Below are 26819 nucleotides of genomic sequence, written 5' to 3'. Positions count from 1 at the left end.
CACTGCTTGGATCATTCTCCATCCTGCCAGGAAATACAGAGCTCTTACAGTGACCTCTTACCTGCCTACCAGAGGCTCCATGACAAGATAATGCAGAGTAGCTGAAGATGACATATTATCTCCCCAGTAACTCAGAATCTGTTTGCACTGAGGATTATGGTATCAATATAACTGTCCTGACAATGCCATTACCTCATTTCCAGGCCTTTTAGTTCTATTAACTACAAAAGACCCACAGCAACAAGTAAATTCCTGAGGAACTAAGTGCTGATGAAGGTCAACAACAAATGTACTGGTGGAGAAGCTGTCATCCAGAACTGAGAGAAGAGACATCATCCCACTGTGCATGAAGAAAGAGAAAAATGCAAGCTGAAGAGAAGAACTCAGGGATTTTAAATTGCTTCATCTGCTCTTTCTCTTTAGAAAACATATTCAATGCTATTGGGTGGTGCCTGGTAATGCAAATCAATTCAGCACTAAATGCAACTAGCCAATTCCATGCTTTTATTTTGAGGAATATCCAAAGCATAAGAGATTTGTATTGCTGTCAGTGCATCTACCAAACTACCACAACTAGCACTTTCCCCCACACCATACTGGAAAAGGGGACACCTGCATGCTAAATTTGAATTAAAATATTCGAGACTAAAAGGTGATTCCAAAAAGACACTTTGCTCATTTTTGCCCCAGCCTGCTCCCTCCATTTATTTATTTAAGATTATTTTTGTTAGTTCTCAATTACATTGGTACTGCTAGCTTCAGAAACCTTTCAGAAGGAAAGACTTAGTGCAGCAGTAAAATACTGGTAAATTGAAGCACTGTTATAAAACCCATTTCATCAGAAAGAGCTTGAAGTAAGAATAAAAGATTTTTGAATTAGCCATGCACTTCCTGGGAGGTCCAATGTTGGCAGTATTTATACAGAGGGTTGGGCGGAGAACAGACACAAGCTGACAATTTCCTTGCAGCTTCTCAGTTACAATACAAGGTGGGAATTCTGCTTTTCCCATTGTGCTTGCATCAGCAGTTTTTTCCAAGTCTCAGTCCAAATAATACTGGAGTGCAAGACATGGAAATTTTGGACCTGATGCTTTGGGTTTTTTAACTGAGATCATCAGCTCTTCTGCTTCTTTGTGTAGGTCATGAACCTACACAGTATTAGTGCAAATTCTTATAATGCCTACTTACTGCAAAATAAACTGTTTTGTTATTGTGGTGATGGGACATCATTAAGAAAATATGACAGAAGGGTACATATTTTCTCATCTAATGCGTTTATATCGGAACATTACTTGAGTAGTCAAAATACCTGAAAGAGTCTGAGGAATTAATTTAGCCTAATAGCAATTCCTAAACAGAAACCTTTGTGTTTGTTTGGTCACATGTGGCACCCAAGACAACCTGGCATTCCAGTGGAAACTTGTGAGTACTCCAATGTGGGCAAGACAGTCAAGATATTTTTCAAGAGAATGCGAAGTTTTGCCTAAAAGATATTTCAAGCAAGCTAGGAAGGTGCTATAGCAAGCAGGAAACAATTTATAAGAAAATTCAAGCAGATAGATAAAGAAGAGATAGCTGAGAGAAAAGAGAAAAATTCAGCAGCCTTCTAACACTATTAAGGTCTTGAATCCATGCTGGTGTTTTAAAACCTTCCTCTATATTCCCAGGGGGAAGAACTTTTCTTCTGTAACTGAATTTTATACCTACTCCTAATATCGTATGACAAAATGCACCTGAACTGTTGTACTTAAGTTAAAATAACATAATCTTTTGAGACAAACAGGTATTGCATCAACAGTACAGCAGAGCAGATGCTCATGATGACTTTAAGAAACAAGGAAAACTTGTCAGTGGTAAATGCATCTCGAATAATTCCCTTTAAAACTGAATATCAAAACACATGCAAGGTGAAAATGTACACCTGTTTGGAACAGAACCAAGCCACTTCCCTCTTAAGATTCCTTGACCATGTTGCCAGCTGCCCTAATATTGTATTAAACAAATAGCATTCAGTCTGAAATTTCTCTTTGCTTCCATGAGATAACAGAATAGACATGCCTCACACTATGCTCAAAGTCAGCGAAACTGCTGTTTCAAAAAGTCTTACGGTAAGATAACCAGTGCTTCTAGTTTAAACTGCAAGCTTCCCATTCAACCTCAATTTTCAGGCATCCCCCTGAACATCATGAACAAGATTCCTAGGATGAGAGAGCAAAGAATTTAAAGATGTCAGCATTGTCTCTCATGGCCACAGACACAGACGAGGTGTCAGGTATGAAAGGAAAAAAGGTATGAAGGCTGTCCTTATGAAAGGAAATGATTGTATCATGCCAGGGATAAGCACTAAAATTCAGAGCAACTGGAACAGTATGAACTTCACAGAGAAAAGCAGAAATTGGTAATGCAGTGGATACAAGATACTGCCATCACGACCATCAGTTGTGCTAAGGCTGCAGTCAAAAGGATAAACTGAAGGCCCCTTCAAAGGTTTCTGAAGGCCCCTTCAAAGGTCCCTGCTCTGTCCCTCTCTGCAGTATTGCTAACACACGTAAGACACACAGCTCTTGCTCTGTATAAATACTGCCTGCCAGCACAGACGTGTCAGCATGAAACAGCACAGCACTGGGAAGAAGGTCATCGGAGCCATACGTAACTATCTCAGTTGTTTGTGGGGTTACACCTGGTTGGTTTGGGAAAGTGCATATTAGCTCAAACCTTTGTTTTATTAAAAAAAAACCAAACTAACAATCAGAAGGTAATATTAAAAAAATATATGTGCACATATCTACTCTAACTTCATAAAAATGTAGATGTCTCCTTTGCCTGTTGCTAACAGCCCTGTCCTGTATTTAAAGGATATATTAAAGTTATATTTGTAGTTGATTCTAAAACGGAAAGTCACAACTCTTCCCGATTTCACTTTCCACTTTTCCAGTGAAAAAAGACTGGATGAAGATTGCATCAAAAAGATGGATAAAGCTCAAGTGTTGTGAACTATACTTCCTTGTTCTATTTTACACTGATTCTATGCCCTTATATGTCCCACTTACAGAATTATTGTAATTACACTGTCAACTAGGAGAGCTAGATTAGATTTTACTCTGAGAAAAAAAACTGGGAAGTTATTAACAGGATTTTTCAATCAGTAGAGTGGGTAATGCAACAACACAACAAAAGGTAATACAGGCTGAATACAACAAAACTGAACACACACTACATTCACAACATGGTAAACGTATTTTTTTTAAAGATACAAAAAAACCTAGTTGTATGGCTTAGCCATATAAGAAATGGCCTGATTTTGAAGAATGTTATCCCGATATCTCCTAACACACACACAAACACATAGTGAAAAGCAAAACTAAAAAGTAAGTCTAATTTCTGAAAGAATGGAGCATAAGTTCTTGAATTACTTCTTTTTTTGGCAAAATGTAATAATAACTCTTCCCTAACTTTTAACATACAAAAATATGTGCACTAACTATATTTATATTCTTATCTTCCATGATCAGAAAATTAGGGGCACATAAAGTATGTGCAAAGAAAGCTGGACAAATTTTATTCCTTTGTTGTCCCATAAACCTAACTTGAAATAACCATTGGCAACAGATTTGAATGACAGAGTAAAATTCAAATGAATACACTGAGAAACTGCATCTCAGGAGCAATGCAAAACAGTCTGTGACATGCTTCATTGAAATAGATTTGCGTTACAGAGATGAATGTTATTTCAGTGTAATGGGACAATTAAGCTGTCCATTTACCTTTGCATACCACTTCCAAAACACACGGCATGGCATGCAATAATTAAATTTTACTGCCAACATAATACTAGTCTCAATCAAAAGTAATGGTTCCATATCGTAGTAACAATTCTCACCACTAACCCACAGATCAGAAGTCCTTTGACATATGCTTGTATTTTTGAGACAGGCAGAATTTCTTCAGCTGCTCTCATTACACAGAAAGCAGAGCTGCCACTTCCCACATTGAAAATTTAAGAGTATGAATAAAATACCAATAGGGAGCTCCTACATTCCTTCCATACAGTCTGAAGAGAAATAAACATGAAGAAAATTGATAGAAAAAGCCCTCAAAAAGGTGGAAGAGGTAGAGCCAACACAATACACTCAGTCTCTCCTTTTTGGCTGCAGGACTCTTGCAAGAGTGATAATTATGTGTTGCAAAGGCTCTGCAGGGCTTTCACGCACATGTTTGTTGGGAGATAAGCAGTAAGCTGATATATTACTGTAGGCTTAATTTCAAGATGTGTCTGCAAAAGCCTAATACATCTTCATACTAAACTAATATCCCGCTGAAAAGTAGATTTCCAAGGAGACTCTGGGTAACCGCAAGTCCCATCCTTCTCCTTTGTTCAACAACTGATGTAGCCTTACTCATGTCCTAGACATCAGACAACTTCATATTACTACTGAGAGAAACCCAGTCATTGAACATAATTAACCTGGGTATTTTCTACTCATACCGATTTTAGCCCATTTTATAGTTAATATATAAAATGCCTTTCTTGCAATGCTGTACAGCTTGAAACAAAACAGAGCTGCATTCAGTGCCACAGATATATTAGGAGAACTAGGAGAGTAGACAATAGGCTTGGATTAAAAATGAAAATATGCCTTGTGCAAAGACACTCCTACTCAAGCAGAGTGACAAACAGGCTGCAATAGGGCTCCTCAAAGAAGACCTACAGTGCTCTCAGGCATTCAGGGATGCATTCTGGGATACCGGTCCTTTCTTCCATCATTAAAAATGATAATTTTACGTAAGAAAAACTCTTGGTGTGGAGCCCTCTGTTCCCAGGCTTGGCACAACAAATAGTAGCTAAAGGCAAAAATGAAACCAAAAAACCATCATGCAGACACAGAGCAGGCTGGTCTCTGTCAGTTAACTTTTATTTTAAGAATGTCTTTACTAATGAAATTCACTTCATGGTCAAAGCTCCCAAAACTGTGCAAAATATGTACTTTGAAGCTCTGTAGAAAAACTACCAATAATGAATAAAATTATATTCCTAAAGCCTTAGGTTATACTAACTTCTACAGACTGTAAATTAAAAGATTTATTATTGAATTTGAATTAGGTTTTCTCAATTCTTTTTTTCAGATAATCTTCTCTGATAAAGCTTAGAATTTTTGTGTAATTTTATTTCATTCTTAATGTTTTAATCCTCTAGGTTTGGCTAGTCCAAGCTAGAGCATTAAAATCTCAGGCTGCTGATTCTAAAATTTAAGGATTTTTTTCTTCCCAAGAATGATACAGATTTATGTATCCAAACTGCACCTCCTGCACAAATTACATCACTCTCTTCTCTTCGTGCTAACTAACTGCACTACCTTAGAATCAAAACATTAATTTTAGACTCCAGTTGAAGAATATACAAAGCTAAGGTTTATTCTCTTGGTTTGTATTGTTTGTAGAGAACAGAGATGCTAAATAGGGTCAGGCCCTGTATCATCTCTGAGGCTGCTGCTTGTTAACTTCCGGCCACTAGGCTTTGAGCCTGTTGCCTTAGGAAATGGCCAGCTTCTTTTGCACCTCTGGATGTATCCTATCTGCCCTTGTGAACTTACACAAATCCAGTTTATTAATCAGTCCACAGTCCTCTTTATGGTTGGTACTAAGTGCCATATCTACACATCTAAATACCTCCAGGGATGCCAACTCCATCACCTCCCTGGAGAATTTGGTCCAATGCTTGACAACCTTTTTGGTGAGGAAAATGTTCCTAATATTGAATCTAAACCTGCCCTGAAAACACTTAAGGCTGTTTCCTCTTGTACTATCAGTTGCTGGGAGACGAGGCTAACCCCCACCTGGCTATGACCTCCTTTCAGGGAATTGTAGACAGTGGTAAGGTCTTCCCTGAGCCTTCTTTTCCACAGGCTAAACACCCCCAGCTCCCTCAGCTGCTCCTCACAGAACATGTGCTCCAGACCCTTCACTGATTTTGTTGCCTTCTGTGGACACGCTCCAGCACCTTAATGTCTTTCCAGAACTGGGTGGCTTTCCAGCCACTCTACCCCAGCCTATGGGGCTGCCTGCGGTTGTTGTGACTCAAAATCAGGACTCAGCACTTGGCCTTGTTGAACCTCACACCACTGGCCTCAGCCCATGGATCCAGCCAGTCCAGACCTCTCTGCAGAGCCTTCCTGCCCTCCAGCAGATCAACACTCCTGCCCAGTGTGGTGTCACCTGCAAACTGACTGATACTAATCAGGGCTGGCCCCAATACTGAGCCCTGCGGAACTCTACTAGTGACCAGCCCCAGATGGATGTAACTCCATTCACCACCACTCCCTCAGACCGGCCACCCACAGTTCTTTACCCATCCAACTGTCCTCCCATCCAAGCCATGAGCAGCCAGTTTGTCCAGAAGAACGTTGTGGGAAATGATATCAAAAGCTTTACTGAAGTCCAGGTAGACAACATCCACAGCCTTTCCATCATCCACTAAGCCTGTCACCCTGTCATAGAAGATCAGGTTCTCAAGCAGGACCTAACTTTCCTAAAGCCATCTGGCTGCTCCCCTGGTTGTCCTGTATGTCCTGCATGACAGCACTCAGGAGGATCTATTCCATGACCTTCCCTAACACTAAGGGCAGGCTGACAGACCTGCAGTTCCCTCGATCATTCTTCTGGCCCTTCTGTAGACAGGTGTCACACCTGCCAACCTCCAATCACCTGGGACCTCCCAGGTTAACCAGGACTGTTGGTAAATGATGGAAAATGTCTCAGTGAGCACATTCACCAGTACCCTCAGTACCTTGGGGCGGCTCCCATCTGGTCCCATAGATGTGTGTCTAAGTAGTGTGACAGGTCCCTGACCGCTTCCTCCAGATTGTGGAGGCTTTATTCTGCTTCTTGTCCCTGTTTTCTAGTTCAGGGGGCTCAGTACCTGGGGGAAAACTGGCCTTTTATGGTCTTACCATAAAAGACTAGGGCAAAGAAGGTATTAGGTACCTCAGCCTTTTCCATGTCTTTTGCCACTATGTTTCACCCTGCATCCAATGAAGGATAGAGAACCTCCTTAGCCCTTTTTTTGTTATTAATGTATTTAGAGAAGCACTTTTTACTGTCTCCAATGGCAGTAGCCAAATTAAGTTGGACTTTGGCTCTTCTAATACTCTCCCTACATAACCTCATGACATCCTTGTAGTCCTCCTGAGTATGCTACCTTCTCATTAATGATTTACTGCACAGTTATATTTTTCCTCTGTAAGAAGTTTCTGCGTAGTGAAATCTGATGTCATGGACATTTCATCCATTTTGTGCTTTCAGATTCATCAAATTCCAGCTGCAGGGATCCTCCACTATTGTTTCAGTATTTTTTCTCCTAGTACAGCATGTCAGCTGTATCAGTAGTCATATTAGGGTTGTTTAATGTTATGGGATGCTCAGAAATGTGTATTAAAAAGACAGAAGCCTTGGTGTCACAGGGGAACATGGCAGAAGTTCTGGTGTTTTGTTCTGACCTATGTCCAGCCTCTGATACACATCACAACAGCAATCATAGTTATGTGCCTTCCCTCAGGAAGAATGGGGAAAATAAAGCAGTACTTGGCGCAAGCTGAAGCTGCAGTACTTTGTAGTAAGCTTCTGCCCTTGCAGAAGGGCAGCAGAAACTGTTTCATAAACGTTTCTATTCCAAGGGTTTCAAAAAGACACTGGTAGAAAGGAACTCAAACAAAGCAAGTACATGCAGGGATTTGTGCAGTCAATCCCCCAACTTTTAAAAACTCATGTGAGACAATTAATGCTGCTGCTCTGTACATGCTGGGAAGCTGCCCTGCTATTCTGACAATATCTGACATTAGCTTGAGACACAGACAGGTCAGATACTGTGTTCTGCACTCATGAAATGAAATGTAGTATCCATCCAGTAGCAACCAGCAGCTACGGGCTATCTGTTCTGGCCTATCTGCCCTACTCCATAACCATGACCTCAGTGTTTCTCTTCAACCTCTCTTCGCCACCTTCTCCCAGCTGCACTCTGTTTCCAGGGGATTCACAGAAATTTGCCACCTCCTTCCTTTCCCTCCTCAGAAACCCTCTTGTTAGTTGGAGAAATACCAAAGTGAGGAAGACAAAAAGCCATTAAGTAGTAGTGCTTAATGGAATAAAATTACCAATAAATGCCAGTATTTAGGAAGTAACTTCTGCTAAGCAAACAGCATTGTTTACTGCATGTGCTTAAAATATTCACACCCTCTTCTTCCTTTACTCATGAGATTTTTCTCTCCATTAAAAGTCAGCAGATAAGAGCAAAGATAAAGGGCTGTAATTACTGCAGTGAGACTTCCTCAGCTCAGTTCATAATAATAAGTGCAAGTAAACACACACATGCACACGCTAGGGTTCAAGTGTTAGCAAGCTCTTATGGGACAGAAAGGACTGCTTCATGATGGTGCTTGCTCAAAACATACAGAGTTATTACTTGCCTCTGAAATAATGGCATATACCATCAATACAAGAATCCAAAAGCTACAGTGTATAAGAAATATTTAACCAAAACTAAATGAAAAACAAAGTGAAAAGTGTTAGAACAAAATACAGCTTAAAGTTGCCTTACACTATGAGTTTTCAGCAAAGTCAGTCTTTGTATCACCCACACACAAATCTTGTGACTAAAAAAGAAACACATCTTGCTCATAATTAAATTTAACTGACAATAATATATCATCTTATTTACAGGAAAAGCAGGGAGATCTGAATATCTATGGGTTGGTTAATCCCATTTTAAAAACCTGTACTGTAGAATAGCAGTAACACATCAATAAAGTAGATTAAGAAACATCCATCCAACAGATCTCAATAAAAGTAACCAAAGAGAAATTATTGCTGCTTGGAAACGCTACTGGTTGGATTTATGAAGTATCATTGGGCACATTTACTCAAAAGTTAATACAAACTTACTGCAGAGGAAATTTTCAAACAGCCAAAGATTAGTAAGAGTGGAAAATTATGACAGCAAAAAGTCACAAGGATCCATTTGATGTAGACTGTAGTATGTAGTAAGAAGATACATCTCAAAGGTAACAAAAAGTGAAACAGTATTGAAAGTTGCATTTTATACTTCCCTGTTTTGAAAACATACTTGTTATTCATAAATTTGGGGTTGAACAGAACTGAGAGGCAACTTCATAGGCAAAATAAGGAATACCAGATATAAAAAATAATCTTCGCAATATGTATGAATGCAAAACGAAACTCAGTATCTTTCAGAGAACATAAAGCACTGAGGGAAGAACATGTAAATCTGCACTTTTTTGAGAAAGATTACAATCAATCTTAGCTTCAATGCTTCAAGAAATGTATGTGTAAACAAATCTTTTTACTAGTACAAAATGCTGTCTTTATCTTTTGGTAATTCAGATCTTGAAAGGCACATTTCAACCTAGCCATACCCCTTCTCATGCCCCACAATTGCTCACACAGACACCTGGAATAGCCCTTCACATAACCCTTTCTCCCACACCGGCTTGTATCACTCCCATGTCAGACTCTGTCCCCTCTCCATAAAACCACCTTATGCTCCAGCCACTGCTCCATGTCTTCCAGGCTCAAAGGTCTCCTGGAGAAGTCAGAGATTGCTGGGTTCGACTAACGCTTTTCCAAGAGACAGGACATTCATTTGGGTTTTTGTCCTCCTATAATCATCTTTCGGTTTCCCAAGTCCTTTAACACTGCTCAGGCAGATAGAAATATGCCTCATTACTTTAAACCAGGTTAATAAGAAAATCTGCTTCTAGACATCTCTGTTACAAACCATATCAAAAAGTATCATATTGAAAGCCATTGAAAATAGTAAACTTGTCAACAGTATGAAAGTTACTTATGTTGTTTAATGTTAAAACATAAAGTTCAAAGAATGGCTTAATGTCATCAGCTGCTTAAATAATACTGGGATAAGCTTATATTTCTATCATTGAAACCTGAAGGTCTGTTTGGCTAAATACAGCATTATTGCCTTTTTCTTAATGTATTTGAAAGGGCAATGCTGCAATCTTTTGACAGAAACACAGAAAAATAATGCAGACTTTAAAAATAAGTTTGTAATGAGCTACATGCTGTTTTACACTTTCCTTCAACTTACTGTTCCAAGTACAACCATACAAAAGTTGTCACTGTCAAGAAAAATCATCAGTCCTCAGCAAAAGAACCATGATATCTGAAAGGCATGGACATAACAGGCAGGAAAAAGGCTTGCATAAGTAATGTTTTGCTTTTCACAATGTGCAAGCATAATTTTAGAAGGCTGACTTCTGATAATGGATTGCTTGGTGCCAGCGGTATACAGGAAAAATACACATATCCTCTTATTTTAGTGCTTTTAGCTTCACAACCCTCATTCTAATTCTGCCCTTTTCTCCTTTGCCTGATCCTCAGCTACATTTATGTTATCCTAAACACAGTACACTGACAGTAGTTCAGAAACCTACTTACAGGAATCATCCAGTTGGCCAGGTCACCGTACTTAGACACCTGCATAGCTCCAAGCATTGTCAAATCAACATGGCCTCTGGCAACAGAAAGTGTGTAATTAGCACATCATGTTAAAGTAACAGCCCACAAACCTTAAGCTTTTGTTCATTCTCATTACATCAATTTAAAAATGGTGGCATATGACAGAGGTAGCAACCATGCATCACAGATGTAGTTGGGGTTTTCCCCCTAGATGTATCACTGATGCAAATGTCTCTTTATGCCTACTGAGTCTCAAAAATGTTCCTACATTTGTCTGGTTTGGTTAATTGATTGCACAGTCAATCAACTCTGAACTTGTGCTTTTTGGTACACTCCTTAACATATTTACATGCACTCATTATCTTTTCAGAGCCATTAGGATCTAGTGTTTGTTTGCATCCAACCTCCTTTCTGCAAAACAAACAAAAAACAGGTGCGGACGTTGAATTTCCATTAAGGAGGTGGAATGAGGATCACAGTTGCAAGCTGAGCACATAAAATATACAGCGTGCAAGTACAGATTAGATACTTGGAAATGACAAAAAAATAGTTGCTAAAACATAGTTATAAATGTGTTTATATATGGCCAGGTGGTGGTAGGCACAAACATCACCATGGTATCTATTAGTTACAGTGGATTTTTATTTCCAATAGTTAGACCTAACCCTCTGTAAACCACCACTGATTAAGTCCATGACAATTTTACAGGTTGTTAAATGCTAACCACATTTGAAAGAAATACTAATGAGTTTATTCTTTTCCCGTTTCAAAAAGATCAGGGTTTGTGTTGTTACATACCCTCTTATCATTGCAAATGATTCATCGCTAGAGAAATAGGAAGAACCTGGAAGAACAGTGACTGTCTCCTTACCTGCAAAAGAAATAAGCTACAGTATGTATGTATGCATTTTATCTCTTTGACAAATGAAGTCACAGCTATTTACCAACAAGTAAGAGGTTTTTATCAAATTCTTTTGGATTCAGTACAACTACGGACCTGATTACACTTACTACGTCACATGTAAACCTAATCAATCCTATTGAATTGTGAAGCAGTTTGTTAGAATTTCCAATGACCGGATTGCCTGCTCTTTGACCACCAGCAGTTCCAGACAAGCCATCATGAACACCGGAGTGTAAGAAATATCTATGGGCTTTAGCTTTCTGCTCCATTCACAGAAAAAGTGAGAAGTAACTGTCTTTTGAAACAGAGAAAGATAAAGTCTTCAGGACACGGAAAGGCTGCAAAGAAAAGCAAGCAGATCAGATTGAACAATTTATAGTGCTAATAATGAAAAATACAAAAAAAATAAATGACAGGTCTAGTCTATTCTTGCTTTTTTAAAGGGCACAAGAAAATGTGCTTCTGTGTGTTGTACTGTTCTCTGAACAACGCTTGAGTCAAGCAATGGAGCACACCTGGCAGTGTCTTATTTCGACTCTGTCCAGGCCCCTTTACTTCCTCTTCTGCCTGTGCTTTCAATCAGTCTAGGCAACAAACATTTACACAGGGTGCCTCTGAAAAGGCAGAAGAAATATAGATGAAGGTGGAATTATAAAAACAGCATGGTAAACTTGAGAGGAAAAAAAACCAAACCAAAATATTTTAGCAACAGGTGACATAGAGAAGAAACAGTGTAACAACAAAGGGGAAGGGGAATAAGACATCCTTAAACAGTTTCCAGAAAACAAAAGAAAAAAGCCAATGAGATTAACTAAGAGAATGGGAAAAGGGAGAGGAACAGTCCATAAAACTTGAAGCAGAGATCTAAGGTAAGTGCTTTAATTATTGAGTTCATCTGATATATATTTTATGCCATTTGCATGGAAATTAAATTTTGACACACAGAATAGTATAGAATTAAGGTCATACAAGTGGGTCCTGCACACTTCTCAAGAATTCACCATGCTAACACCCAGACCTGCTGAGACTGCCTGAATTATCTTTCCCTACAGGGCACCCATCCAATGCAGTGGGAGAGAAAACAGGGTTTGCAGGCAGCAACATGGAGATAGAAGCCTGGGATAAAGTGACAAGGTAAGGTAATGATGAGAAGAAAGACACACAGGCTTAGGACCACAGTATAATGTAAAAAGAGCACCACATTACCCACTTCTTGAAAATGCTCTCAGGAGGTCAGTACTTTTAAATATTTCTGCTGTAATACAGTAGTGTGTAATACAGTAGTCTACCTTTCAGTCAAGATATACTTCATGTGAGACATTAAGAAAATGGGACAAACAGAAAAACCCATACATATTTCAGAGCAATACAATTACATTTGCAGAGAGAAATTTGGCAACAGCCAAAATCAAGTATATGTTTAAAAGACTTCAAACTGGACTTTGGAGCTGATACTGGATCATTCCAGTTAATGAATGAGAACAAGATTAATTTCTACTCCTCTGCCATTTAGCTTCTGGTTTTTTCTGTCTTGGGGTGACCGTCTGATGTGTATCCCTTATCGCTGCTCTATGCCCGGAAATTAATTCTGTGCCTTTCTGTGCCTTTAAACTGAGCCTGAGAGGGGGGAGAGGAAAAAAACTGAGGAAACTTCTCAAAGCGGTTGTTCAAGGACACAGATACACACTCCTCTGCGTCCTGCTTGCGGTAGAGAGGGGAGGAAGCACCCTGCTTGCTTTTCAGACAGCTTGTGGCTCTTTTTTATCTGGAGGGAGACAGAGAATTGAACTTTGTTTTCGTGGGACTTTGGTTTTTTCCCTTCTTCTTTTTTTGGACTGTTTCAACATCAGAACACATCAGGAAAATTTTTCATCAAGGCCCCAGAGGTGGGCCTACCACAACCCAGCTCCAAGGAGGGGGAAAGAGACTACAGAAGGACTCTGAAATTTTCTCAGGTTTCTCTCCACAGCGAGAAGTTTTATTATTTAGCATTATTATCCTTTTCCTGTTTGTTTGTTAAAGAAATACTTCTTATCTCTTTCACTTTCCTCTGAGGAAAATTTCTTTTTTCCCAAACCTGGTGGGGGAGGGGTGGTTGTGACCTGCCTTCTATCAGAGGATATTTTTCCTCCAAATTTGTCCAAACCAGCACAACATGGTTTTACAAATTTGGCTGGAAAGTACCTAGAATGGTCTTAATCCAACCATGTGAATGTTTCAGCAATTATAGCAATAATTATTTTGGTGGTAGGTCTGAGGTTAGTCTATCCCATGTCCTGTGTACTGCAGCTTCAGAGGGACATGTGAAGCTGCTTAACATCGAATTACCAATACTAGAATAATCTAATTTCCATGTTCCATTCTGACCTCTTAGGTTCATCCCTTCTAGATTAACTCTTAAAAAATGTTTATCAGCTGTAAATAACAATTCAAGATTATCTTGATTCCCACGTTACAGCACAACTTTTTCAGAGAATTTATGAAGTTCTTAGGTATTTTTTCACTGTCACTCTGTTATTATGTTCATTTTTCATGCACACCCATATTAAAACTTAAGTTCTAATGTGCATGCATATGATTTCACACTTACAGTATTTTTTTTTCTTCTAAATATTTTTTTTCCTTCCACACCTCTGACATATTCCTTCATAGAGTGTATCAAAACAATTACATAGATACTGGTGAAATGGTGGAGTAGATTTCTTAATAATTTTTTATTTCAAACCAGAAAATGGCCTCAAATAACTCCACATTTAAAATACAGTACAGTAACAGGGCAATTACATAGCACTATGATAAGTATCATTTAGTTGAGCCACGCAGCAAATGTTTCAAGTCAGTGAACAATTGCTGGACTGATATTAAATTTAAATTATTTTATGCCAGTGTTTTATCTCCTTTGACTTTTCAGAGTCTAATTGTACTTGCTAACAGCCACTGAGAAAGGTACTGTCTGTATAGATACATATGTACACACTCATACATGTATTTGTATGTATGCATGTGTATATTTGAATAAAAAATATGAAATGTGTATACTCGAATGAAAAATATTAAGTGTGTATATTTTCCATATGAAAAAACAACTAAAATGTCAGCTCTATCACCTACAGCATTAACATCATCAGCAGCAAGGTTCCAAAGCCTACTTCTGTTTGTCACAATGCAATATTTAAGTGTATCTTTACATGGAAACAGAGAATATACACAGGCACAACTTTTCCACGAAAACAAAAAGAAATCAGACAGGTGCACTAAATCATAAGAAATGTACATTTTTACATTGCATAGCTGCTTCTGAGGTGAAATGCCCCAAAACAGCTGGGCAAACACAGTATGTGAGAACTGCCATTCCCTGCTAACAGCAGCAAAAGCAGCTGCCTGCAGCAGTGCCCTCAGTGTGCCAGGTCCCAGCTGGGCAGCTCTTTCCCCCTGCCTTGGCTACCACTCCCTCTCTGAATGCAAATGAGTTCTATTCTTGGCTGGGAATAAACCAGGCCATTATACACAGGATGTTTTAAAACATGTCCCAAGCATAAATCATTGAAAACCATTTTCTAGAAGACTCAAGGTGAAAAGCAGCAGGAAAACAAACCCATATTCCCATACAGGCTGCACGAAACAATCTCACTTCTGGAAAGGATGATTTGACCGTTTACTGACTGGTCTGGAAGAGAGTCTCCCCCAGTAGCTACTGAAATGAATCAAAGCATGAGCTCTAACTAGAATATTAAACATTGTCATTGATCAAAAGAAGCCTTCACTTAAAAGACAAATATATTAATATTTATTATCAAATAAAACAGGACGCTGGGTTCAAATACTGTGTCAAAAGAAAATTTTTAGATTAACAATGAATAGTCACTTTCCATTAATTAAATTTAATTTAAATATTTACCTGCATTAATCAGATCTGGATCTACTTCATTTTCAAGTGGATAAGGACCCTGATAACAATACAGATGTATGTCAAACTTTATAATAAAATACCTTTAAAATACAATCCATAATTGCCGTACTATTTCTAATGCTTATTACTGAAAACAGATCATGGCAGACATGCGTTTTTTTATCTTTTTTTTATCAGAATTCTATTTTTTATCAGAAAAAAATCCTGACATTACAAGGCATGATTTACATCAAGTAACGTATCAGGGCTGATGGACATATTGTTCAAGGATGTTAGAGTTACTAAACAACCTTGAAGTAAGAGGTTTGTTTGATTTGGGGGTTTTTTTTGTTCTTAACCAAAGCGACAGACATTTTTCAGAAAAAGGTCATAACTGCAACTTCATAAAGCCATGTGACTAGTAGTAAAGACAGTAAAAATAATATTCACTTTAAGCTTTATTTAAAATTATGTTTGATAAGGTTTACACTGCTCGGTCTTGCAAACTCCTGATGATTCTGAGTCCAGAAAATCACATACTTAAGGACACCCTTAGCAAAATAGCACCATAATCATAAAATGATCATTTCCTAAAAAACTTCCCTGCAGCACAATGAGAATTTTATGGTGATGTAATATAGCACATATTTGAATACAATTTTTTAGTAATATAATAATCAAGTTGGAGGTGGGCAGGAAATAAAATACAGCCACAGGAAAATACAAACACTATAATAAGATATATTCTGACCAAGATATATTCTTACCAAACCCAGGACTCCATTTTCACTCTGTAAGTGAACAGTTATATCTGGACTGATAAAGTTACTGGCCAACAGTGGGATTCCAATACCCAGATTAGCTGAAAAGAAGTGGTTAAGGCACAAACACTCATTGTAAACTAATAAATTTTTAAAAATTACTATTGTACTATGAGTTGATTGGAACTATTCCCTTCACAAGCACTTTTGTTTTTACTTAGATATCTCATATTTGTGATGAATTATTTTGCGATTTGAACTGTCTAATTGCATTCTGTCAAATCCTTTACATGACAAAAAAAGCCCAACAGTGCAAGTAAAGCTTCTTTTCCAAGTTTTTCAAGAAATTCTTGTGACACATTTAACTGCTAATAAAACCACCAGAAATAAAAACTCCACATATTTTATGTCTTAGCATCCCTTCTATTTCAATTGGGTATTAATAAAATGAGAGAATCCCAGGGTCTGGTAAAGACAATAAGCATGTTAATTAACCCGTTCTAAACAAACCATTTGGGTTTGTTATTCTAGTCAGCAATCACTTTAACCTATGGCACAACTGAAGGATACCATACATGCCATCCTCAAACTCTAAAGCAGCCCGTTTGATGATCCTCTCTCTCACATTGTCTCCTGTTTTTTGTTGGGCTTTTGAGCCTTCAGGCTTTCGGATTGATAAGCGCTGCAAAATAAGAAGTAATCATAAGTAAAGATTAGAATCCAGATTCTTGCTTCTCAAGACACAAAAGCCTGATTTGTGATTGCACTGAGATACTTGCTCTGAGAATAAAGTTATTTATTCATCTTCTACAAAAAACAACCTTTTATTTTATGCATTCAAGCTTATCTAAGCGAATGGAGTCATCAAATATCGCCAATGACAGCCTTAGAGCAAAATATTATTTCTTCATCTGTATTGCCAAGCCTGATACGTAGAGAAGTGGTGAAGAAGGCACCAAGCATTAGTGGAAATACTAGCAAGTCTGAGATTCATTACCCCAGAGATACCTAAATAGATTCATAAAATGTCAGCCAAAAATACAAATACTGATCTCTTTCTGCATTCATTCAATTCAATGAGCTATTCTAGATTTATAAGGATGAGACAGACAAATGCCATTCATCTAAAGAAACTGGGAGCTAAGAAACAAAGTTTTCAAACATAAATCTCTATAATCTTGCACACCTCCATGAAGTTGTTTCCTGAAATTTTCTCATCTCAAGTTGATGTTCTGTAAATCACATGTAGGTGAAAATGCCAAGACATTCAAGAAATTTGTAACATCTTTCTTTTAAATTATTGTCTACACAGACTATGTTCTTTCACATTTCTCCTACGCATAAAAAATTCCTCTGGGCAACATCATGTCCTGCACCCCCATATGTCTTTATACCCTCTCCTTCTTCAGGCTACAATTAACACATCAGAAAAAATTATCCTGCTACTTTTCATCACCACAAAAGAATTTTTGCAGAGTCACTCTCCCCTTAGGCAGTCAGAAACAGTCAGTATCAATCCTCTTGAATTTCCCATCAACTTCCTTTTTATGCCTTGGCTATTTTCCCTAGAATTGCTTGACTTGTGGATTACGGATAAAGTAAGAACAATTACAGAGGGTTTCTACACAGCAAAGAGAAGGCTGGATAGAAATTACAGCTGGTGCTAGAGACCACTTTTGAGCCATATTAGGCAAGAACTGCTATTTAAAGCCAGTAAGAACTATGACAGACTAGCTTATTTTTATTTCTTATGTTCCTCATCTTCTCTCACCACTTATCCTACTCAGTGCTTTTCTGTGTACAGCCAGTTCATATATAAAATTTAACGTAAGAGTAAATAAAGCTGCCATTTCTTTCCTATACCTCTAGTAATGAGAGGTGCCACTGCCAGAATTACAAAATTGCATAATCAAAATTAATCTCTGTTACAATTTTGCTTGGCAGTTAACAGTAGCTTTCTCCCTCACCCCTGCCCCACTTTTTTTATGAAGCATATAGGGAAGGGGGCAGATGACTGGGTAGGTATGCAACAGTCATCATTCAGTAGGTATTGACTAAATCCGTATTCCCTTATGCAACCAAGATGCAGTAGAAGCAATAGTTTAATAAATGAAGAAAAGATTTCTGTCATAAAAGGTAAAAAGCTTTTCTGGGAGATAATGCAGCCATTCCGGAGAAGAACACAGGCCATTAATTGCAATCTAACCTAACATAACCAGAGGAGAAAAAAAAAAGTTTGACACATCTGTTTGCAGTCAATTACTCAACAACATGCAATATGCTTTTGCAGAATGAACAGATGGAATTAAAAAAAAAGCTTCTTAATCTTAGCATTCACAAAAGAGAATGCTCAGGGAAAAGACACTGTATGACTTTCTAGGACTTTGTGACTTGATTTTAATAACAAAAGTTTAATTATCACAATTCCTTTCTGCACTTTTTTCTCACAGATTTTTTTTTTCCTTGTGTCATATATCTTCCCTTCTACCAGCTTTTCTGACAACATTTTGAATAAGTCCCAGCTCCAGAATATGAAGACACAGAAGAAATACAGAATTTTCAACTGCACTTTAAAACCATTGTCACATCACCAAATGAATATAGGGACATAGCCTGAGTGTGACAAAGACACAGAAACAACAAAGAACAATTACATAATCGTAATTTTCTTGGATGTTTTCAGTGGTGGAATATTATTGCTGCAATTTTAATAGTTATTGACATATTTTATTCAGACCAGAAAGGCCACCAGCTAAAAAAGTTCCTGATTAAAGAAAAAGGAACAAAGGTTTCCAGGACCTTCGCAACATAACATAATTCAATACACGGCACAAAAGGGACTGAGGCTGGCCCTACCTGCCCACATCAAAAGCTCTCCAGTGGAAAAGAAAGTAGCTACTTGTCAAAGTCAGATCCTTGTCTAGGTGTTCCTCTTGTTGTGTCTACAGCAGGTGAACTGAGAGAGGGAAGGAGAATGAAGTAGCATTTTCCACTAGATTTTCAACTGCAGTAAATTCATCCAGGGCTACAGGCAGTTGCTGTAAGTTATTCCGGGACTTAACCACAGAGTCTGAGGTGTAAGAAAGAAGGCTCAATCCTCAGGCCACCATCTAACTACGTAAGTACCTACCTAAGCTCCAGTTCTTAGCAAAACATGATGGGTCTTTCTTACACTATTTTCTCAGCGCTAAGACTTGGAGGCTAAAGTAAAAATCATACAAATTTTAAATACACCCCAAGCTGAAAACTGTTGTGACTGAGAAGCTCAGCTACTTACTTCAATTCTTTTCTCAAACCTCTCTCCTTGTAACAGACGATCAACATAGATTTTGGGAACATGAATGTCTTCTGGGGCAAATGCTCCTATATCAACAATTTCTTCTACCTACAGAGTGAAAAGGAAAAGTGAAAATATTTAGAAAAAAATATTCAATGAGAGGTTTTATTACCAATGAAGTTTTGAAATTAAATATTAATATACAGCAGATCACATCAAGAAAACTAAGGAAAGGGACAAAATAGATATAGTCTTTAAAAGAGGTTAACTTTGATGCTTATCTGTCCTCTTCTTTCAAAGCATATTTCTTCATACAAATTGAAGGTAATTTATGTTTTAACGGGCCCATTTGTACCGCCAACTTGAAGAAATATACTATGTACAGTTACTTCAGAGTTGTTTGTACCTGCAAGTAATTTCTGCCCAAACAGAGGAAAACAATATGCTAGTAACAAAATATCAAAATATAATGGAGAAATATGACTTTAGAGGATACAACACAGAAACTGGATCAAAGGTTTTTCATAGTGTACTCAAAAATAAAATAGAAAACATATGAACTGTAATAATGGATTGCAAGAAAGAATATGCAAGATGAAGATCTAGAAGTCTTTACAGCTAGTGAAACAGATTTAGCACAAAATAACACTCATCCACACATAGTAGATTTGAAATGTCACCTATCTGGAGCACCATAGACAATAGGGGTTTCCTTCCTCTGTCTGAGTTGTGGGGCGGTCTAGTTAGAGACCCTGCTGTAGACAGATACCTGCAGCACAGACCCTCAGCCATGGCTGGTGCTTTCCCTGACAAGTCTGAGGCACACAGAGAACATCTCACTCTGCCACAAAACAGACATTTAGTGTTGTTTGCAGTGCTCCAACCACAGGGAGAACATGTAATGTTAGAGCAACAGGCAAAGATAACAGACAACAATCTACTACACAGGACATAAGAATGTACTTGAAGATTAAAAGAAAGTTTCCAAAATGCTTTACCACCAGCAATTTATTAAACTCTTAGGGATGTCCAAACACTAATGACCCCAAAACAAGACCCGGGGTATGGTAAGGGTAAAGCTCTTAACAGCTATCAGCAGTGAAGCAACATTAAAGAGTTTAAAACTCAATCTGATATCCTATTGCACAATATGATCAATACTAAAATCTATAGTACATCCAATAGACAATTAACTTCCTGCTGTGCCTTGAACTGTGACAATAAACAAACAAAGAAACCAACTAATCCACCCTAAAAGCAGGAGAGGGAGAAGAAAAAGTGAAAAACTAAAGGTCACAGGATCAGGTTCAGATGATCCCTAAAAAAAGCCCTGGATTAAAGAGACAGAGAGGATGTGTTGTGAAATCTGCAATGAAAACATCCTAAGCAAGAGGCAAGAACAGCTACTGCAACACCAGCCTTAGTGTTCATGGAGAGCAGAGGCCCACATCCAGAAAGCCCTTACCAAAGATAAGGAGGAGACAATCAAATCAGTATCATGAAAATTCTGACTTGGGTATTCATGAAAAAATGCTACAGTGTCATCCATCTCACTTGAAGTTTCTTATTTTATACACACATTTCAAGATTAATATGGAGACCAAGTCAAAGACAGGGTAAAATGAAAAAATCCTGAAGCACACAGCTGAAGCACAATGCACTTTTGGTGCAGTGACTACTGTCAGAAAATGCTCGAAAAGGAGGAGAAGCAGGAGACAAGGCTTTCCAATGAAGCAATAGGCAAGCAGACGATCTGCTACCAGCAGAATTCCCAAATTCATCCTTTTTAATTAAATTTGTCTTCACTTATCAGATGGAAAACTAGGCCTGGGGAATACTAATTGCTCCTGATTTGAACTTTCTCACAGAATAACTACATTTATTTGCTGCAGCAGCTGAGATTATAAAACCAAAATCTTGGCACAATTCAACAAACTCCAACAGAATTATGCTGTCAGAAAACTTGACACACTGAGTCTCTCCCCCCATAGAATACACGGAATAAATTATTCATCCAACAATACATTGTTGGATTTTGTTATCAGTCACGCCATTCTGCTAATTGGTTTGTATTTTGTCTCTTGGGACACAGCAGTCAGCCTGATAGCTTTTCCTCTACTATTTCCAAACATTATCCTAAATGAACATAACACTGCAAACTGTATTTTGTCCTAGGGATTTTAGATAAGCCTAAGGAACCTTGACGACTGGAACACCTTTCCATGTTCTACCACTATGTGGAATAAGCATCAAATGTAACTAAAATTAAATATGTTTAAATATCTCCACAGTAGTAAAGAGGAATTTTGAGAAGGGATTAAGAATTTGCATGTGATGTATGAAAAATTAACTGTCTTCCAGTTCTGCAAGTGAAATAATCAGCACGTTTACATGGAAAAGGGAGAATTCACGCAGATGAAGTACAAACGCCGTCTGAGTGCTCCAGCTCTCTCTCCCAGGGAACTCAATGATGAAGCACCGTGCATGGGCTGCCTGCCATCAATATTGCCAGAGATGAAGCTGTGCCAGCTGAAGTGACACCAGGAAATCTGATGGCTATGGGAATCAGCACCTTAGTGCCTGTGGCCACCACAAGGCATTGCCCAAGTATCTTCCTAGACAAGAACAATACTGCAAATTTAGTAGTCCCATCACTGGGCAAATTCACTTCACTTTCAGGCTTCATATTTCTTTATGAGTTGGCTCTGTAACACCCCTGTAGCCAAAGCCTCAAGGAGAAAGGCAGGAGTGCATTCATATTAATAATTCAAAGAATGTGTGTGAGTTTTTCTCCTGCTCTGCTCTCATCCTACCTATGCTTCTGTTCTTTCTTTTCTGTATTCACCCTGCCTCAGGCTTTATTTTGTAACATACAGAAGAATCTTTGTAAACATCAAAAATTATTATGTGCCATCCCACCCCAGAGGCACCAAGTCTGGCAAAGCATAGAGAGGGAACTAATCAGGGCAGACCACCTCCTGTACTCTTTGTAATTAGAAAATCAAAATCCTCTGGTACCATTTAGATTGCCTTGATCATCTCAAATCTTCATTTCATCAATGTGCAAAAAGACAGAAAATGTTTACATCTTTGCTGTACCGGCAGAGCTAAAAAGGAACTTCATGAGACCACCAGGGCTGACTGCCCTTTTCTGGGAATGCTCTGATCCCTGATTCAAAAATCCCTTTGTTGTTCCAAGAGTTTCATAGTATTGGAGGTTTTTTCCTGGAGATAGTGTTCTTGCAAATCTCTGACTGCTGACAGTGGAAGGAGGATGAATGAATTCAGTCCTTTCTGAACACTGGTTTATCTGTAAATACACCTAGAACATAGAAGCTCTTCTCCAGTACAATTCACAAGAGCCTTCTGCCATTCCTTTTGATATCGGCACTCACAAAGGCAGTGGTCATTTGCTTCACTATATCACTTCCTTCTCTAATTTACATCTACTTTCCTTTTTAAAGCAATTTGAATTCCTTTCCTTTACAGAAATCCAGCTGTTCTTCTATTTTTATTTCGGAATTTCTGAACGCTTCCAGAGAGAAAGAGGGAACCTTGATAGTTATGGATTTCTAGTAAGAAAAATAAAAAACTCTGGTTCCTGACCAAAAATTGGTAAGGAAATGACAATGACAAATTATTAATGCCAAAACACTCAAAAATAAAAAGGCCTTTGTTTTGAGTATGTTCCATCTACCTACTTCTGCAGCCTAAATATGTACTTTATGATATGTTACATGTTTTCAGCAGGTTTAGTTTTAAATCTCAGCTTTCATAAAACTAAGCTATAACCAGAAATTACAATATGATTTCTTATTACAGAAAAAAAATTAAAACATGTGCATATGAAAGAAAGAAAGAGATGGGGGAGAGTCAGAGCCTAACAAACCTATGCATTTTTAAGTAGCTTATTTTTACACTTACTTCATCAAATCTCTCTATCACTATCTTAGTACACTTCAGTTCTTCAAACTGAAATAGTGACCATTCCTAGCAGAACATTAGTAACGTAAAACATTACAATTGGTTAAATGTCCAAAACAACAAGAGGAATGAAATAAAATTTAGCCCCTTAGACGCTTAAGACAAACTCATCAGTACACTTCTTCAGTTCACTACTGGAAGAGTGTGAATGTCACTGCAAAATTCATTCTAACATTCATAAAATCATAAAGTTTAAAAAACCTTAAAATACATAACAAGGGCTATAAGACTAAATTTTGTATGTCTGCATTCAAGATCACAGAAACTGTGATCAACCATTCATGATAGTTAATGACAAACAAGAGGGGGAAAAAAAGTTAATTGTTTAGACTGCATTTCACAAAAGGCTTTGATATTTTAAAACTGTGAAATACACTCTGAAAACAGTTCATTAGAAATTAAGAACACACTATAAAAATTTACTGAACTACAGAAAAAAGCAAAGCAGGTTACTGAGCTCCGCCTGCATGAAGGGAGATGAAACAGAGGATCTTCTAAGTTAAATTACTTGCTTTTCTAAGATCAGACAGACTATGAAATTTCTACTCCAGTCAAAATTCCACAGTAATGGAATGACAGCCAGTCAATATCCAGAAGATATTGAGAGAGTTTTATATCTTTAAAGAGAGTTTTATATCTTTAAAATCAAGCAACTACCAAATAGCCTGATAAAGGCACATCTTGGTCAATAATTACCGCATTATGGTCACATCAGACTTCAAATAAATGTTTTCATAAGCATACTGAGTGGCAGGGAACAGTAAAAACCTGTGAAGTTCATATTTGTTAGACAACTTTTCACATAATGAGCCAGGTCTGGGTCACACTGAAGGTCCACTTAGCCAAGTAGCCCTTCTTCTTAGCAACAGGATCTTAAAAGACAGTGTGGTACTTCTGGTTATCTTCTCCCAGCTGCTAGCAAGTGCCAGCTGCAGGATGTCCTCCGTCAAAGGCTGGACATACACCACCTTCTTCATAGCTTCTGACAAGGAACTAACAGTTTTCTTAGAACCCAAAAGACTCTATTGATGCATTTCTTAAATTTAACTAGCTTCTTATTACCTCTTGTAATTCACTGTGTGCTCCCTTCTCTGTACCATACAGGAACAGCACACAGCAGTTCTTTATTCGTCTGTTCCATGCTGTTGAAGATCCTATGTACCTTTATGTGTTTTTCTTCTTTCTAGTAGACTGTTATCCTCTGTAAACACCACAGAGAAAAACAGTGAGATCTGTTGCCAGTATGTCATATTTGATCATTAGGGAAGCAAAACTGACATAAATCTCCTACATTTTCGTCATGTGGCTACATATCCTCCTAAATCAGGAGCCCCTGCTAGAATATACTCAATTCACCTTTGTCTTCTCTGTTCTAAATCTCCTCAATTACCACCTCCACTTGTAGTTGTTGCCTCAGGCTTAATCTCCTCTCACGCTTCTCCGCACCTGCTGCCTGTTTCCTCCAACAGTCCCTTTCCGTTCCATGCATTTGACGTCTTCCTCCATGCTGTACTGCTGACAGCAGAGAAGAAAACAGACAGCACCAAATTACCTGCTCTAGGCACTCACACACAGCAGCTCCAGGATAAAGACCACAAAGAAAAGAGGAATCACACCTGATTATCTGCAAAGGCTATGTATATGTAAAACTGTGTGCATGCATGAAAGAATATCAAAAATTTAACCACCAGTCTCTGAAGAGGTTCTCCTATACACATAGAACTACACTTCAGAAATTTTTAAGCGAGTCACATATTAGCACAGCTAGGATACATAATAGTCTTAAGTTCCAAGAACATGTTCAAAGTCTGAAGATACTGACATTTCTCAAAGAAGTTCCTCCATTAAATTGATGGGCTTGCTTGTTTGATGACTTGCACCAGGATGACTGTATAATTCTGTATCCACAAAAAAGTGAAAGTGAACATAACTGTTCTCTTATCTCCTTAAATTCATTCCTCTGGATTTTACAGTATTATTCTATGGTAAAATTACCTGAATAGAAAGAATGAGAGAGCACTTTAAGATCCAGCAGTCTAGCAGTCCCAGCATTACCAATCAAACCAGCCTCCTGCAGCAGGCACACCTAAGGAGTGATTCCTTCCGAAATCCTGTGATTGCTCTGATGTAAGTCATCAGTGAACTCCTGCTGGCTGTGATCACATTTTGTGATTTCTGCTTTCTTGATGAAATGAGGTGATAAAGCACCCAATTTGTATTCAATACCTAGATTCTTTAACAAAATAAAAATAAAACATAACCATCCATGTGGGATATATACAAAATCACCTTCTCACATCTGGAGATGGCAATTTTGGAAAATATTTTTTTAGATTGCATGAAGTAATTATTTTTCAATCATAGAATTAAATAAGGGGAGAAGAGCCAGAAGACAACAAACAAAACCCACAACCAGTGAATATGGTCTTCATTTGCTAAGGGCTAGTTAATAGTAGAAGAACCTGTTTAATCTGTACTCTGCCAAATAAGGGGACTGACCACATCCCAAATACTACTGCTCCGGAACAGAATAGCTGATAGCAATATTAACTCTAGTGCAATATAATTTAAAAAAATTTTTGCAAACAAAACACAAGTTGCTTTAAATACATTATTGCTATACTTTGTTACTTATTTTCAAATTACTTTAGAATGAAAGCCTTTGAACTTTATTAGAAGGTAAAAATAAATAACTGACTTTCTAATTAAAATTATTCATATTTTACCAGCAATAATTGAACCTCAAAAAAACCCCAACCATAATCACAACGAAAGATTTTATTTTCTTACTCACATCAGAGAAATAACAAATGAAAAAAGACTAAAAGAGCTATCAAATCCTATGCATTCCAAGAAATGTAACTTAAAGGTCAGGAGATAAACATAAGCTTAACTTTCAAAAATGAACTAAATAAAATTTATATACTGAAGGGAGAAGTAGTAAAGTAAAATAAATGTATAAAAATAAATCAGAGATTTAATTGCACTATCCAAGAAAGTGGCTTTGGTACTTTACAGTCTATTTAAGTGCAACTAAACCACCCTCAGATTCAATGAATGTCTCTAACTAAGGATCAGACCAGAGTATGCTCCGCAGAAGACATATAGCAATGTAATCCCATTAAAACAACATATTAGCAGCTGGTTTATAGCCAATTATGTTGCTGGTTCACTCTGGTAAGAAAAAGAACTCCTGCACGCATTTCAATAAAGGTAACAAAAAGGTAACTTAATCCCAAAATGGCATGTTCCGCCCATACATCTATTAGTTCTCCTTATTTCAGATGTTCGTTATAGACGGTGGTAATTTACAAAGATTTCTGAAAACTACTTGACATGCTACCACTTTGTTTCTCAACAAGAAGTTAGTGTGGTCCATTTCACCTTCAGAATCATGGCAGATATCCCAACTCCCTAAAATACTCAAAATAAATAAACTTCTCTGCAGTTTTGAGGAAGAAGGTAATCAGGGTACTTTTCAAGGAAAAGTTTGAAAGAAAGAAAACAATTGATGTGGCT

At 37.8% G+C, this 26819-nt stretch overlaps 1 protein-coding gene across 1 annotated transcript in view; it reads right to left on the bottom strand.

The window, feature by feature from the left end:
- OXCT1 (3-oxoacid CoA-transferase 1) overlaps positions 1–26819 on the bottom strand; it is an 83346-nt gene that overhangs the window by 19449 nt on the left and 37078 nt on the right. Inside the window, exons 8-13 of the mRNA XM_048290859.1 lie at positions 19317–19424; positions 16610–16721; positions 16046–16140; positions 15288–15336; positions 11284–11356; positions 10465–10540 (exon numbers count right to left, since the gene is read on the bottom strand). Coding sequence (XP_048146816.1) covers positions 10465–10540; positions 11284–11356; positions 15288–15336; positions 16046–16140; positions 16610–16721; positions 19317–19424 — 513 coding nt within the window. The remainder of the gene's footprint in view (positions 1–10464; positions 10541–11283; positions 11357–15287; positions 15337–16045; positions 16141–16609; positions 16722–19316; positions 19425–26819) is intronic.

This window comes from Corvus hawaiiensis, chromosome Z (assembly GCF_020740725.1).
Source record: "Corvus hawaiiensis isolate bCorHaw1 chromosome Z, bCorHaw1.pri.cur, whole genome shotgun sequence".
NCBI lineage: Eukaryota > Metazoa > Chordata > Aves > Passeriformes > Corvidae > Corvus > Corvus hawaiiensis.
The sequence above is the reverse complement of the archived record's forward strand: the minus strand, read 5'-3'. Positions and strand labels throughout refer to the sequence as shown.